Here is a 15,549-nt window from a genome sequence, read left to right on the forward strand (position 1 = left end):
AGGCCAGCTGTTCCACTGGTTAATTGTCCTCACTTTTAGAAAGTTGCTTCCTGGTTGCTTCTCTCCTTGATTAGTTTCCATCCATTGTTTCTTGTCTTGCTTTCTGGTGCTTTGGAAGATAAATTAACCCCGTCCTCTTTGTGGCAGCCTCTCAGATAATGGAATACTGCTATCATGTCAAACCCAAATCCTGCAACCGTTCTTCATATGCTTTATTCTCCAGACCTTTAATCATCTTAGTTGCTCTTTGCACTTTTTCCAAAATCTCAACGTCTTTTTTGTAATGTGACCAAAACTGGATACAGTATTCCAGGTGTCGCCTTACTAAGGTTTTATAAAGTGGTACTAATACTTCATGTGATTTTGATTATAAATAGTATATTAAAATGTATATAAAATATTATATACAATATTATAGTATTTATATAATTTAATTTCTTATTTTTCTAGATAATAAATAGGCTTTGTACTATTTCCTTCCTACAATCCAATGAATCAATTTGTGTACTCCCTGTTGTAAATGTACACTTCATTTCAGAGACCAAGGTTCTAGAAGACAACTCTCCGAAATATAGTACATACAGAAGTTTTATTTGACATCTGTTATAACCTGTAGATCCCAGTTGAAGGTTATAATATACAAAGTAGACTGAATCATTTTCGTATTTGAGAAAAAAATCTCGTAATGTCTTTCCTTGGAAATAATCACAATACTAATAGCAGTTTCTGTGTTTCATGGCATTAAAACCAGCTTCAGGAGATTATTACTCTATTCATATTAAGGATATGAAAAGGATAACCAATTTGTACATAATTTCTAACCATTTAAATTATTTTAATGCACATTATGAAATTGTTTAAAATAATGTTTATTGCTTTTAAAATAGAAAATGAAGAAAAGTAAAAAACACAAAAATACATACATTAAAAATACATAACAAATGCATAAAATGAATGAAAAATTACAAAAAATAAAGGATAACTTAGAATAAACAGATTTATCTATATAATTATTTAATATAAACGCTAGGCATTTATGTGTGTTCATTTCTAATGAACTTCTAGAACTATCATGTTTTTAATCTACTTTATTTGAGTCTCTAATTTCATTATATTTGTCCATGCAAAGTTTTCATCTATAGGCAAGTAGCAAGTGCAGTCAGATCTTCCATTCACTGAGTAAATGGAGTAAATCTTTCCAATGCTGCAATTTCAGTCTTTTAGCTATAGCAAGGGTATGTTGAAAGAAAAATCTTCATCAGGGAATAAACAAAATGGAGACTGCTTTAGAAATGTTGTAGTTTGTTGAAGAGCAAAACCAGACAGAAACGTGGCTCTGGAAAAGCTGACCACATGTAGCTGGGAGTGGTAGGTTTTTATACCATCTTGGGCTTTTGAAGTTGTTTCCTGTTCCTGTTTGAGGCTTTGTATTTCCTATGTCATGTACTTTGACCTGAGTCTGAGTATGCCCTTTTGGTATTGGTGGGTCAATCCTATTATGTTTCCTGTCCTTAGAGTTTGGGTAGGGTCATGTAGATTTTAGGGGTCTTTGTCTTTCTAATCTCATCAGTTTCTTCTAGCTCCCTGACTCCAACCTTCCTGAATAGGATTATCACACATCTGCATTTCTAAAAGCTAGCCTCTGCCTAGTTTCTGCTTGGGGCTATTAAGAAAACCTGGGGTTGCTTTTTTGCCTTTAAGATCCTTTGGAGAAATCTATTCTGCCTTTTTAATATTTCCCAAAATATTTCTTTCTCTGGATTCTTCCCACAAGCATGAAGAATCCATTTATGTTGTCCTGTTATTAAATTCCATGTACTAAGTATATAATTCAAGAGAATATTATCTTCTTAGAATTTTATCTTTTGATGCAATTTATAATATAATATATGTAGACTGCTTTGAACCTCATTTGAGGTGCTGTATAAATCATGGTATTCTTATGAGAATATCCAGTATTTATGGTGCTTGTTTAGTTCTGTCAAACCTCTATCAATATACAAAGGATGTTGCCAAATGAAACTATTAGAAAGAATAGAGTGTGAAATGATAATAAGTCTAGACTAGTCTTCTTAACCTGATGCCTTGCAAAAGTGTTGGAATTTGGAACTATATGTCCCAGAATTCCCAGGCACAAGACAAGTTGGCTAAGAATTGTAGAAGCTGCAGTCCCTATACATCTGAAGGACATGTTATTGGAAAAGGCTGATGTAGGGTATTTTTGCATGATATGTTTTGTCATTGCTGAACCATAGTTTGTACAAAGCCCAATTTGGGGGATTTAGAAGACATACGGTATTAAACCATGAACTAGCATTTTGAGTGGGTTAAAGTGTGGATCAATGGCTCCTATCTGTTTGGGGCCAAAAGGTATATTTGACATTTTAAGAGCATATGGCAGATGCTATTAAAAGAAGGAAAATTATTGACATGGATAGGGTTTGCCCTACAAATTGAGTGCCATAATCAAATACGCACTAACTCTCCCAGAAATTCATTCATTAAATTAAGAAATTCATTTTTTCAGAGTTTTGCACATCACTCTGAAGAAATCTTGTGCCCATGCAAGTCAACATTAAATGAAAAGTTGTCCTTCAAACAATTATTCAATATTTTGCCTTCCTCTAAAGCTCTTTGGATAAAATGAGAAAATGCAGTTCTTTTAGAGATGCCTGGTTTAATTATGGATCATATGAAGGAATGAATGAAGTAATTGGTGCATTAGATATTGATATATAGGCTCTCTAAAAAAGAAAAAATGATAATCTGAACCAAATTACTGGCACCAACATGCTTAGGTTTGTATGTATGTCTTTTGTGACTATGTAGTCAACTACAAGTCCACTGAGACTGTACACCAGCTAGAAAGAAGGCAGGTGAGGTCTGGCGATTGTCAAAGCCATTGTCCTGGGCAAAACTTCAGGAGTACATCAGTAAGATGACACCCAAAGATGAGCTGTTGTGAGAATGCCTGAGGCAGCAGCAAACATGGGAGGAAGATCAAGCAGAGGATGACAGATGAGATGGCAGATATTAGGAAATCCTACGAGTGGAAAGACATTAAGAGACAGCACTGAGGTATTGATTATAGCAGTATAACAGCCAATAAACACCGGATCCATATAAGCAGGGTTCTGCCACATTAGTCGGGACCTGAGATGCAGACTATGAAGAGAGGCCTGGAGGCAGTCCAACACATAGTTGCAGGGTGTAAAATGCAGGCAGGAGAAGCATATACTGAATGGCATAACCAGGTAGCTGGCATTGTATACAGGAACTTCTCAGTAGTGTATGGGTTAGACCTTCACAAGTCCAGATGGAAGATTCCAGAGACGTTTGTGGAAAATAACTGGGATTATCTTGTGGGACTTCCGGATCCAGACAAACAGACAGGTAATGGCCAATCAATCAGACGGTGGTAGACAAAAAATAGAAGTCAGCAGTGCCAAGTGACAGCAAAATCAAGAAGAGGGCATAAGAAGCTGGAGAGGTACCAGGTCCTGAAGGAGGAATTAGAGAAGATGTGAAAAATAAAGACCAAAATGGTCCCACTGGTGGTAGAAGCAGTCAGAACTATTACTTTTAAGCTGGGAGGATGGCCCCAAGAAACCCCAGGATCAATATTAGAATTCTCTGCCCAGAAGAGTGCAGTCCTAGGAACAGTTACAGAACCCTCAAACTCCCAGGCTCTGGTAGAGGATCTAGGATTAAGGAAGAAACATACCACCCATAGGGGAGACAAGGGATTTTTTTTATATATCTGTATTTCATTTAGAAGAACATCATAATTCCAATTGGTTATTCTCACTTAGAGACTTTCAGTTCTGTCATCTTAAATAAACAAATATATCTTTAAGATCATTTATCATTTATTTTTATAGAAACTATACCTTTCCAGACCAAATCACAGTATTCTGCTGGACTGATAAAATTATCATAAAAATGATAATGATAAATTATAAGACATGGTTCTTATAGGTCCTGAATCTTATGTCACAAATATAAATATATTGTTGACTAATCCCACTAAGAGTAATGTAGTCGATCCATCCTTTTTGGTGTCTATTGTAGGTTAATCTTTGTGAGTCTGATTATAAACATAATTGTCTAGCATTGTTTAGGACTAAATTCCTGTGGTCAGGTATGCTATCTTAGAATAGAAACCTCTTCCATTCGTGAATGTTATGTTAACTAGTAAATATATTGGCTTGTCTCATATTTCTTCTGGAAATGGGATGCTTTGAACCTTACCTAAAAGCAGTATATAGCATGACTCTGCCACTGATAAAGCATTGAGTGCCTATAAATGAATGGTAATTAGAAGTACTAAAAGATGAAATATTACAGTTATCTTTGCTCTCTTCTAGAAAATGAAGATTCAGCTCAAAAATCAGTCCAAGAAGCTATTGTTTCAGAAAAGGATATATTACCATGCAGGTAAGATAGTAACTGTGAGTCTCTTGATATAAATCCTTTGGGTTGATCTTTGTTTTTATTTTTGATTGCTAATATGCTGCTAGACAGAATCCAAAGCACTATTCCATACTCCCAAGACAAGTCATCTTCTCCCACTGGCTATGATGAGTAGCAATACCTTTGGAATGCTCACTAGACAGGGTCTTCATGTATATTTCTTGTTAACTATTATTGATAATCACGGCATAAGGATAAGTAATAGCAATGCTGTTACCTTTTAAATTTGTTTGGTGTTTTATTTATGATTCAAAGCTTATCTGTATGCTTGATACTAGTATGAACTGTAAGGGACAATTAAATATATAAAAATGAAAAAATCACAGCAAAAATGTTTGTGAACATTTTATTTTTTAGCTGCATTTATTGTTAGATTTATATTCCATCTTTCCTCCAGGAGTTCAAGGCAGCCATCATAGCATTCCTGCCTCCAATTTCATCCTCACAACAAGCACCCAGTGAGGTAGGTGAGCTGAGAGGGTAACTGCCCAAATTCATCCAGGCAGCTTTCATGACAGAAGGTAGACTTGGTCATAAGTCTCCCCTGTCTTAGTTCAGCATCTTAACCACTACTCATTAACTCATTACACATGATTAGTTCCAATAATATCTAATACTCTTACTAAAACAACATGTAGAATTAGCATTAGGACTAAGAACAGTTTTCTAGTATTTTTGCAAAATTAATATTATGCAGAATAGCGTGATAGATCCTAAAATAGTTCCTTAAAAATAGGAATGTGATTCTGCAGAGAGGGATAATAGCAATGAAGCTTTAATTGGTTCCTGATTTCAGACATAATATAAAACATGCATAAGATGGTATAGAGATAAAGGAGCGACAGGTTACTGAAATACTTTGTAGGGAGTTTCTTAGGGAATACTATACAGGTAAGGTCTAGGCAATAGCCTATTTAGTTTTACTTTATATTAATAATAACAGTTTATCAGATGTATATGCCAGATGACTCCCAGCAATTCTGGGAGGTGTATACAGTTTTTAAACATTTAAAAACAAAGAACAATACAAAAATAGGGAATAGCAAAGAAAACAAATCGGGGAGGAGGGAAGGGAGATCAGTCATCCTTTACAATTAACAATTTTAACCATGTTAAAAACTCAAACAATTAAGTAGTTTTGTAACCATGTGACCTTACACTGAAGTCTTCATTCTAATATTTTCATGGTATTCTTTTCAATTACTTTTGTCTATTTTTCTTACATTGCCAAGTGTAGAGAACATTGCACTTTTATATCATTCAAAGAAAAATACATTGTTTATTTTGCTATCTTACCTTGCCACTGGAATTTGATTCCTTCTTCCAGTTAGTGAAATTTGAGACTGAATGTGGTAGTGAGGTAGTCCTTGATTTAAAACCAATTGTTTAATGACCATTCAGTTATGATGGCCTCAGAAATGGTGCATTAAGGCCTGTAAAATGCTTTTGGCATCATAAAATGTTGCCCTGCTTGCCCTGAGATCACATGACCACATGTGAGCGCATTATATATCAGTATGCATGGAAACTTTACAGCAGTGGCACCTATACTTTTTGGGCTAGTAGAAATATTTTGAATTTTGAGAAAATGACATGCATACACTTTCACAAATGGGACCACTGTTGGTTATGAACCACCCATTTATAAAATGGATGCATTGGACATTGGCCAGTTGCACAAAAATTAATTTACTAAGAATTTGGTTGAAGAAGTCTAACTATTGGCCTACTCTCTCTCTTTCCTCTCTCTTGGCTTAAGGTAATCATTTTTTTCCTAGAATGGTGAATTTTCTTCCTGGCAAGTTATTGTGCTGTATCCCCCTAGGGTCTACCCTACATGGATATATATCCACACTAGGGAATTCAAGTGGAGAAGAGAACTGCCACTTATTCCTATGGTTTTATCCTTTCGTGTGTCTCTTATGTATATAAAACACCTGCTCTCATAAACAACAATACATTTTGACTCCTCCCCTTTACAGTAACAGTCAATACATCACATTCTGCACACAGGTTCAGTCTCCTTCATTTCCATTTGAAAACAGCCTTCATAGCAGACACGAGAAAATCCCTGTCTGCTGCTTTAGAGAGCTCCTTCTTGTTCAAACAGAATAGATAATACTTAATTAGATAGTGATATGACAATGTATCAGATAAGTTTAGATATTTGCATTAAGCCACATGCAATGATCAACCTGTGGAATATTTGGCAGGGATAAGAAGCTTTTGCTATACAGTGTACATTTTCTTTCTTTACAATGTTTTAAAACTGATTTTTACAAATAAGTTGTTTGAACTAAGCAGTCAAATTGTTGTGCCTTGTTTGTATGGATACATTATCTATGATAGCTAATTGTTTCTTAGTGCTGGATATAGTTCAAATCCAGTGTTTACGAAAAGGTTCAGCAACAACTCATCCTGGAGAAGATCTACTTATATAGTCACTTAAAAATCAACACTAACTTGATGGCACATAACATTCTTTCAGCTGCCTAAAGGAATACAACACAGCATTTCTCATTTGAATTTTGGCTTAGCTGAGATCATCTGGATATAAAATATAAGCCAGAGGAATCCTGTTTGACTCCAAGTCACCTTACAAGTCTATTTTTCCAATTGATTGGCATTTTACCTACCGGTTATATCAGGTTCTTAAAACATCCTGCATTCTTGTGCTATCTTTCTCTGGGAGGCTGCAGAATGGATCACCTGTAAATTCAGATGCTACAAAGGATCCTGCAAGTGCTAATGGTAATCCACAGGAGCAAGATGTAGTTGGAGAGGAGAAGATCCTAACTGATCAACTTCAGCACCAAAAAGAGGTAGGTGATTTGACTCTTGGCCTATTTCTACTGCCAAGCCATCGTTACAATCCTTTATTTATAAACATGTTTATTGATGTTTTTCATTATAGCGTCTGTATGCTTTGAAATGCGTGTCTTGAGATAATAAGAAATTTATACGTAGTGGAGACAATAAGATTATTGAACTGTATTTTTTTTCTGGGATCCCAATATATTTTAATTGATTATATTTCTGTGTTGCCCAGAATTGAAGAAATGTGGACTAGGAAAAAAAAAAACTTCAGAAAATATGATACTGAAATACCTTCTGAAGTTTTTTTTCCTAGTTAGGATGACATAGTTGCAAATAGGTAGTTAAAGAATTCAGATAAAGATATGTACAGAAAAAAAACTTATTTTTGTTAAATATTAAGGCACCTTGACATCACTGTATTTTATGTATATTCTATACATTTGTCTGTATAGGAAGCTATACTACAAGTGACAAAATACTCTGCACCAGAGGGACCAGGTGATATAATCATGATACAATCTGAATATACAGGTGCAATAGACATCTTGTCTGCAGAGTTAGAAACTACAGATCTTCTAAGTGAACAGAAGAAAGGCAAGGATTATGCTTTCACTACTATGTTTTCATATGGATCAGTAACTAGCATTCTGTTGAAGAAATATGCAAGATTTGAGCTGTTTTGTAATAGAGTACAGTAAGTTTTGAATGTTCATATATAGGAAAGCAGCAACAAAGATTTTGATTCTTTGCTGTTTAATTTAGTTTTTAGTTTTTCCATTTTTTGTGTTGTATATAATTTCTACCCTTGGTTGGACTGATTTTTTATTCTTTTTTATTTAGCTCTTATATTAGTTCAAATTTTGCTATTACACTATACTTATTTGGTGAGTGTGAACCCTCCCTTTGGATTATGTGGGTTTATTTATTTTAGAGTTGCCTCCAGGGAGATGGGCAGCATACATCTTTAATAATAAATAAGTAAATTTTGTTCCAACTTAATTTTTTGTCACTTCACCTTTACTCTTTTTTGTCTATTATATTTTTTCTTGTGTTACAAGTTTTTAATCTGTAATTGCCAAGAGTTCTTGGAAATTGGGCAGTATATAAATGTAATAAATAATTATTGTTATTATAAAAGAATATTATGATAGAAAAAGAAATCCACAGAAATCTGAAATAAGACAGGACCAAAATTGTTGTCGCATTATTTAATTTTAATGCTTGGGATGAAAGTGATAGTGATCTCATAGTGGACAGTCAATGGATTTTTAAAGTAAAAAATTTAAGTATGGCAAATTAATATGGTCCTCATTGTAGTGATCATTTACACCTTTATCATCCAATTTGTTCTTAGAAACTTTGCTGTGCTAAGATGTCTAATTAAGTCATTATATAGTCAGTGTATGGTAGTATGGATGAGTCACTGAAAGAATAGATTCAGCCAGTCAAAAAGACTCTTAGAAGAAAAAGGAATGTTTAATTTTGAGAGTCTTGTCAGTTAAGAGAAGGATTAAGAAACCTAATTCCTTCTTTTGAAAAAAGGGAAATCTTGTAATTAGAACACCCAGTCTTGTTAAAAATTCTATCAGCATCTATGTTATAAAAACTAAAAAAATCATCCTTCTTTCTTCCAGTTCGGCCACCTCCACTGATTCCTCCCACTACTTGGACAAATTCTAAGATAAGGGAGTTTAAAACAAAGATGGCAAAGGAGAAGAATGCCCGAATGCTAGTGAAACGGGGTGAGGTATTAACAGTCCGGGTGCCCACCCATCCTGATGGGAAGCGCGTCTGCTGGGAATTTGCTACGGAAGATTATGACAGTGGGTTTGGAGTCTATTTTGATTGGACTCCTATTACTAGTACTGCCATTACTGTTCAGGTCAGTGAATCAAGTGATGAAGAAGACGAAGAAGAAGAATTTGAAGGTATGTCATGTCTTCGATAGTGACGTATAACTTTAATAAACAAATATGTAAAACCATTATGTTCCAAATAGTCTCTCAAGCAAACATAACCTCTTTAACTTGAGTTAAAGAACTCAAGTTCTTAACTGCTTTAACTTGAACTGTGCAATTAGTCTTCAAATTATTCCAAAGACTATCAAGCAGGGAAATTTAATAAATCCTGATAATAAAATGTGTGTTTATTTATTCAACTGGATGTAGTTGTAGCTCCAAACACTGGAAGCTCTGAGCAGCTTGAATGTCAACTTCTGCAAATAAAGTTAAAATGTATATAACATCAGAGTTTGTGCCATTCAGACTTTAGGGAGGATGCTGTTCTAAGAAAGCGTTAGTGACTGAAAAGGCTTATGCCTAGATTTTTGGCTAAGGTATTATATGTGTATGTTTGTCATTATTGCCCTCTTTTTACTCCTCTTTCTTTATTGTTATATAGTTTTATTGTTATTTTTTGGTTTTTATTTTGTGAATTGCCTAAACTCACTGGGAATTGGGCGATGTTCAAATTTAGATGATGATGATGTCGTTGTTTCAGAACTCTGCTGATGACATTCTTCAGTCATAGAATCTATAAGCACCTTCACAACAATTAATAAATTTTATACGTCTTCCCATAAAACTAGCAAGAGTTCTTTCTCATAACTCAGGGAAGAATTCTATAAATGTAGGGCCACTGCAGAAATTGTTTCACTCTTTTCTTGCTTCTATTGCAGTATAATATAGAAAATCCTTCACCTGCTAGAAGTTGGAATGAGAACATTGGAATAAATCAATGTCTGAGCATAGAGAGTAACTGGCTGTTCCTTATCCTCTTACACTGATGAGCATCACTATTTTGTATTATTATGGAATAATTATGGAATAACTTAGAAGGTTCATTTGATGAAATGATTAAAGACAAGGGGAGGGAAATATTCCAATTTTATTTTAATCATGCAAATGTGCAATATAATACATAATGGCAATATTTACATATTCAATAAGTATTTTATAAACTTTAATGATAAAATAGTTTAGGAATTCAGTTGTTTTTTTTTAAATGACAGGACTGGAACATTCTCAGGTTCCTGACAAATATGGAAAGTCTAATCTCCAGATGCTTTGAAACCTGTGATGATGTTTTCTGTGTATAAACTTCTTTAGTTAGATCCATAATCCTGAGTATCTATGGCCTCCTTCTATTGGTTTCTATAGCTGATGTATATGTTGTGCATTTCCCTTCTTAGGTCCTATTCCTGTTGGTGATGTGGAAAAAGGAGCCAAGAGCTATTTGCGAAACCGTTACGGGGAAATCATGCCAGTCTACCGAAGGGACAGCCACCAAGAAGTGCAAATAGGCAGCCATGATTATCCAGGCGAGGGCATCTACTTGCTCAAATTTGACAATTCTTATTCTCTCCTACGCAACAAGATTCTTTTTTTTCATGTTTATTATGCCAGCTAAAAAAGTAAATAGTCTTATTGCCAAGATTAAGATGTACACCTTCTGATGGCCAAATTTTGTTTATATATCTTTTCTACTTTATCCCACTATCCGGAATGGAGCAAATGATCATTAGCAGTTCCACTTTGTTGTATGCAGATACAAAGCTGAGATTTTAATTACAGCAAAGCAAGTCACCGGACATAAGATTTAAATGTCTGTTTTTCTTTTGATTGCACTTACACGAACTGAAGTTAAAACATTCCTTTTCTTTGGAAGTATACATATTATTTCCTTCTACGCTACTAGCTACTAATACTGACTGAATTCAGCTGCCAAAACAGCCTATAGAACTCTGCCCAGAACCGCATTGTTACTGTGATATTGTACACTGCTATTTGCTTTGTAGTGGAGATCTTGTAGAATGGTATGCACGTTGATTACTCAGGCCACTGGCAGGCTGCCTTCTCTCATCTAGCTCCCATAAATGGTCATCTGCTCAGATATTTGTATATATGTTAAAAGCTTTGGAATCCAAACTGCATCATTCTCTTTCAATAAGAGAAGAACATAACTTTAAAAGAAAAGAGTGTGCCCCCCCCCAATTTTGCTTTTGATGAATTATTCGGGAAAAGACAACAATAAAGGCTTCCCCAGTTCCATAATTCAGAGTTTTGGAGCCATAGTATGCTGTTCTATTGGCAACATTTGGCAACATTAAAATATAGTTAAAATTGGTGAAATTTCAAATGCTTGTTTCAAACATTATGTTCATGGAGCATAATTTAAAACTAAACCAAACCAAGTTAGGAAATGTTTATTTTAGAGGGCAGAAATATCTATTTCATTTATCAAGATACTAAATGGAAGCAATTTATGCATATTTACCACAGCGCTTCCAGATTCCTAGGAGCAAACATTTCCAGGAGCAAGAAGACTTTACACAAGCACATAATAGTTACTATACCAATAGTCAGACAGACACAAGATAGTACCAATTACAAAAAGCAGTCCTGAACTATATTACAGTGGGCATGCACAAATTAGTCCTTTGGTCTATTACAAGCAATGATTTTGTAATTTATATGCAAGAGTGCAATTATAGTGTCCGCAAAAGGTTGCCCTCATATAAAATATTGAGTCTTTAAACAATCAGGAAGTATTTATCTTCTTTTACACCTTTGTTTATTCACACTTCAAAATCACTGCCAATATTTAATGTAGCATAAGCATAATATAGCAGAGCTAACTATTGCAGTTACCAGTTGGCAATCATATTATCTTTCATAGCTCAGGTTTTATAGAATGTATATGTACAGCTCATGTCTCTGTAGCAGAAGACATATAAATATACTTAATATTTCAGGGGCAGATTTGAGCAGGCCTTTTTAAAGCCACTATTTCTTGTGATGTTTGTCCAGTATGCTTAATTCTTTGCATGATTACACCAAATATTTATTGTAAGTAGTAGATCTTGGGGAATGTTCCCAAGAGGTGTTTTTGTTGAAGTTTGGTGATTTTCTATTTCTGCCACATTTTTAGTGAGAGACATACAGAGAGGAAATGAAACTGACTCCTATTGTGGGCTTTTTTTACTATTAACTTTAAAGAGGAAGTCAAATACCGCTACTCCTTCCCATTTTTTAATTATTTAATATGAGATTGGAGAAACAGTTACAGCATTTAAAGTACAATAACTGCAAGGAACATTTGGCAGCAGAAGGAAAACCATAGTACAAATGGATTTTCTGATTCAGAGTTATTGATTTTTGAAAACAGTCTTGAAGAACCCTGATAGAAGGACCCACCAAATTGTTTGTTGTAAAACTTATGAGCAGCATTTAATGTTCCCCTCCTCCCCGTTTATAAATTCATACTATTATTGAAATTATTTTCAATTAAAGCTTATCTCTAGATGTCCCACACTGTATAAAAAAATGAGGCCCACTATGTTTATCCTCATTTTCAACCCAAAGAGTTTGCTTTGTTTAGAGTTCAGAAAATGAAACAGATTTGTTTGCTTTGGTTAAATTTTTCTTGAAGAAATACAAAGAAAGAAAAGACATATATTTTAAATGTGCAAATTTGTGTTGGCTTTAATTACAGAGCTCTATTTTTAACTCTTGAGTAACAAACATTTTTCTCAACAAAGCAACTGCATTTGTTCTTAAGTCCCACAGTATCTTTTAAAGGTTTGTTTAATATGAATTGTTGTTGAAATTATTATAATGATATTACAGTATCATTTCTACCTGCAAATGTAGAAAATAGAGGAATGACTTTTTAGAAAAGAGAATAAGACTGAAATATGAAGCAAATTAAAACTGTAATAGATATCAGTTCCGTGCCTTCCTTACCATTCGCTGTTTAATGACAGTGGTTGTCAGATTTGTTCCTACTGAACTAATCAATTTAATATTGACTGTCCTTCATATGTACACTTCGCTCATTCAACCAAGGAAATTAATATCTGAAATAAAGATGAAATGCTGTTTAAGCAGAAGGATTAAAGTTCCAGATAGAGCACATCTTAAGAGTTTAAACTCTTGATGAATTGGTATAGTGTGTAATATTCCTTCTGCATGTGTGAGTTGTATACACACCACATATGCACATGAACTTTACAGTATCTACACCTCTTATCCAAAGACTAACTAAACTCATGCCAAGTCAAAGTATTTATGTGGTCTGTTTCTCTTTCTACTGTGAAAAAATTAGAAAGATGTATGTGCTTCTTGGATTGCAGACCAAAAATTCCTAAAATTCTGTAACCACACGCTAATGAAATCTGTGGAAAATGCTTAGAGTGAACATTTATCCTTGCCTGAAATTGATCCTAGAAAATTTTCAACTTTATACATGCATTGTTGTAGATGAAAATAGAAATATAATTTCACTTGAGATAGATTAACTATTATTTTAGATTGAGAAATTAAAGTGTAATAGAAATGTATTAAAATAAAATAATACGATTGTCTCATAATGTTTGGGAAATAACAGACTTTGGCCATGTTCATATGGTAGTGTAAAGAAATAGCATAAATGAATAATAGTATATGCAGTATGTGACAACTTAAAATGGAGAACAGGATCTAGTTAGTCCCAATATATAAATTAAGCATTTTTAACTTATTTTATTTTCACTTGTCACACTTTAATCTTATTAATATATTCAGCTCATGTATTTGTTTTAATTAGGTATAATTTAGTGTATGTTTGTATTTCCTCTTTAACTACTGACAAGCAAACTAAACCAAGACATTATTGAAATTAATCTTGGGTGGGATTGGAGGTAGCTATTATTGATACTGCTTTGTTTGTCTCATTTTAACCAAGAGATAATTGCCAAAATCCTGGTTCACTAATAACTGTGTGGTATGAAATGATTGCTGTAGTCCCAAGTGCACTTAAATCCGATTAAAATTTGAGCCTGTTTCTAAGCAGATCACTTGTACAGCGTTGTCCTATAAGTCTTCTTGCACTATGAGGTATTTTCAAGACATATTCCTCTTATTGTCCTTATAAATCCAGTAGAATTCTATAGCATGAAAGCCACCTTGAGGCAATTTGGGAACAGTTCACAGTAGAGAGTTCACTGACAATTTCATGGTAAATCTTACTTCAAATAAACGACATTTTGTTTTATCACTTAATCTTCATAACATAAGACCAAAATGCATGCAACCTGTATCTTAAATTGATTACTGAGAAATCAGGGAAACATTGTCTGATCTTGAAGCATTTTATAACCGCTGTTGGTTTGCTTATCATAGGTTTGGAATAACTTTTCTAGTAATAACTGTACTGCATGTAAGTTATTTTTTTTAGACGATACCCTGAGTAAGCAAAATCAAGATTAAATTGTGGGAATTCTTGTGATGGACCAAAAGCATTTGCAGTATAGTGAATAGTATTAATACATTGAATTTGCTTACATTGATTTAAGAGAGTCACTGTGAGATTTATTTGGATGTAGGATATGGCCTTTTAAAATGGTTCTGTCTCAAAATAATACATCTAAAAATGCATTCCCAAATAAATTAAATTGGGAGCAGGTCTCTCAGTCTCTATAAGACTTATTTCTAAGTAATTATGGTTAGAAGTGAGCTCTGTAAAGATGTCAAACTGGTATGTCAGAAAGTAGTTACATTGTAATTTAATACCAATATATTAGCAAGGCCTTCTGCTAGTCCATGGGTATTTCCGATAGTTTGGCATCAAAGGAAAATAGTTTAATATTTAAACTTCAATAACATTTTGATTAATTCAATTTATAAATGTATAACTGATATTACTTGCCAGCACTTCCTTTCTGCTGGGATTAAAAGAACTGAATTTATACTTATCAGGTCTAAGCTTTATACAATATTGTCCCTGAGAACAAGAATAAAGGATTATTCTGTGCATTTTCATCAGTAACATAAAATTTCCGAAATAAAATGAATAGACTGGTTTGTAGTTTAAAATTTGGCCTATAATGAAAATATGTCCTTCAGATGAAATTCAATTCTATTTTGTAACATATAAAATGTTTATTCTTTAGTGAACTTATTTATATAATTTTTTTAACAATTTGTTGTACATTCTCTTACTCTCCCAAACATTTTTTTTTAAACAGAGAAGGCATTTTACAAGTTATTGCACTGTGTTGATTATTCTAGTACCAGTTAACTAAAGTCTGTCTAATTGTATTGCTGTTTCTTTCAATTTGATTGATATTTGTTACATTTTTAGAGCCATGGTTTTGTGACTATATTTGACTTTTTAAAAAGTTATTTCATTAAAAATTTTCATCATTCTGCCAAGTCTTCTGTTTTTCTCCTATTTAAATGAATGATTATGGATTACGTTCATTACTAAAGTTTTTGAAAA

At 33.7% G+C, this 15,549-nt stretch overlaps 1 protein-coding gene across 1 annotated transcript in view; it reads left to right on the forward strand.

Annotated features, from left to right (window-relative positions):
- Positions 1-14,667, forward strand: part of TMED8 (transmembrane p24 trafficking protein family member 8) — a 16,671-nt gene extending 2,004 nt beyond the window's left edge. The window contains exons 2-6 of the mRNA XM_039351614.1: positions 4,368-4,437; positions 7,166-7,295; positions 7,743-7,884; positions 8,925-9,218; positions 10,481-14,667. Coding sequence (XP_039207548.1) covers positions 4,368-4,437; positions 7,166-7,295; positions 7,743-7,884; positions 8,925-9,218; positions 10,481-10,698 — 854 coding nt within the window. The 3' untranslated portion in view covers positions 10,699-14,667. The remainder of the gene's footprint in view (positions 1-4,367; positions 4,438-7,165; positions 7,296-7,742; positions 7,885-8,924; positions 9,219-10,480) is intronic.
- The last annotated feature ends 882 nt before the right edge of the window (positions 14,668-15,549 follow it).

The sequence above is a fragment of the Crotalus tigris genome, unplaced genomic scaffold, assembly GCF_016545835.1.
Source record: "Crotalus tigris isolate CLP2741 ecotype Arizona unplaced genomic scaffold, ASM1654583v1 scf7180000018371.15429387391:27106975, whole genome shotgun sequence".
NCBI lineage: Eukaryota > Metazoa > Chordata > Lepidosauria > Squamata > Viperidae > Crotalus > Crotalus tigris.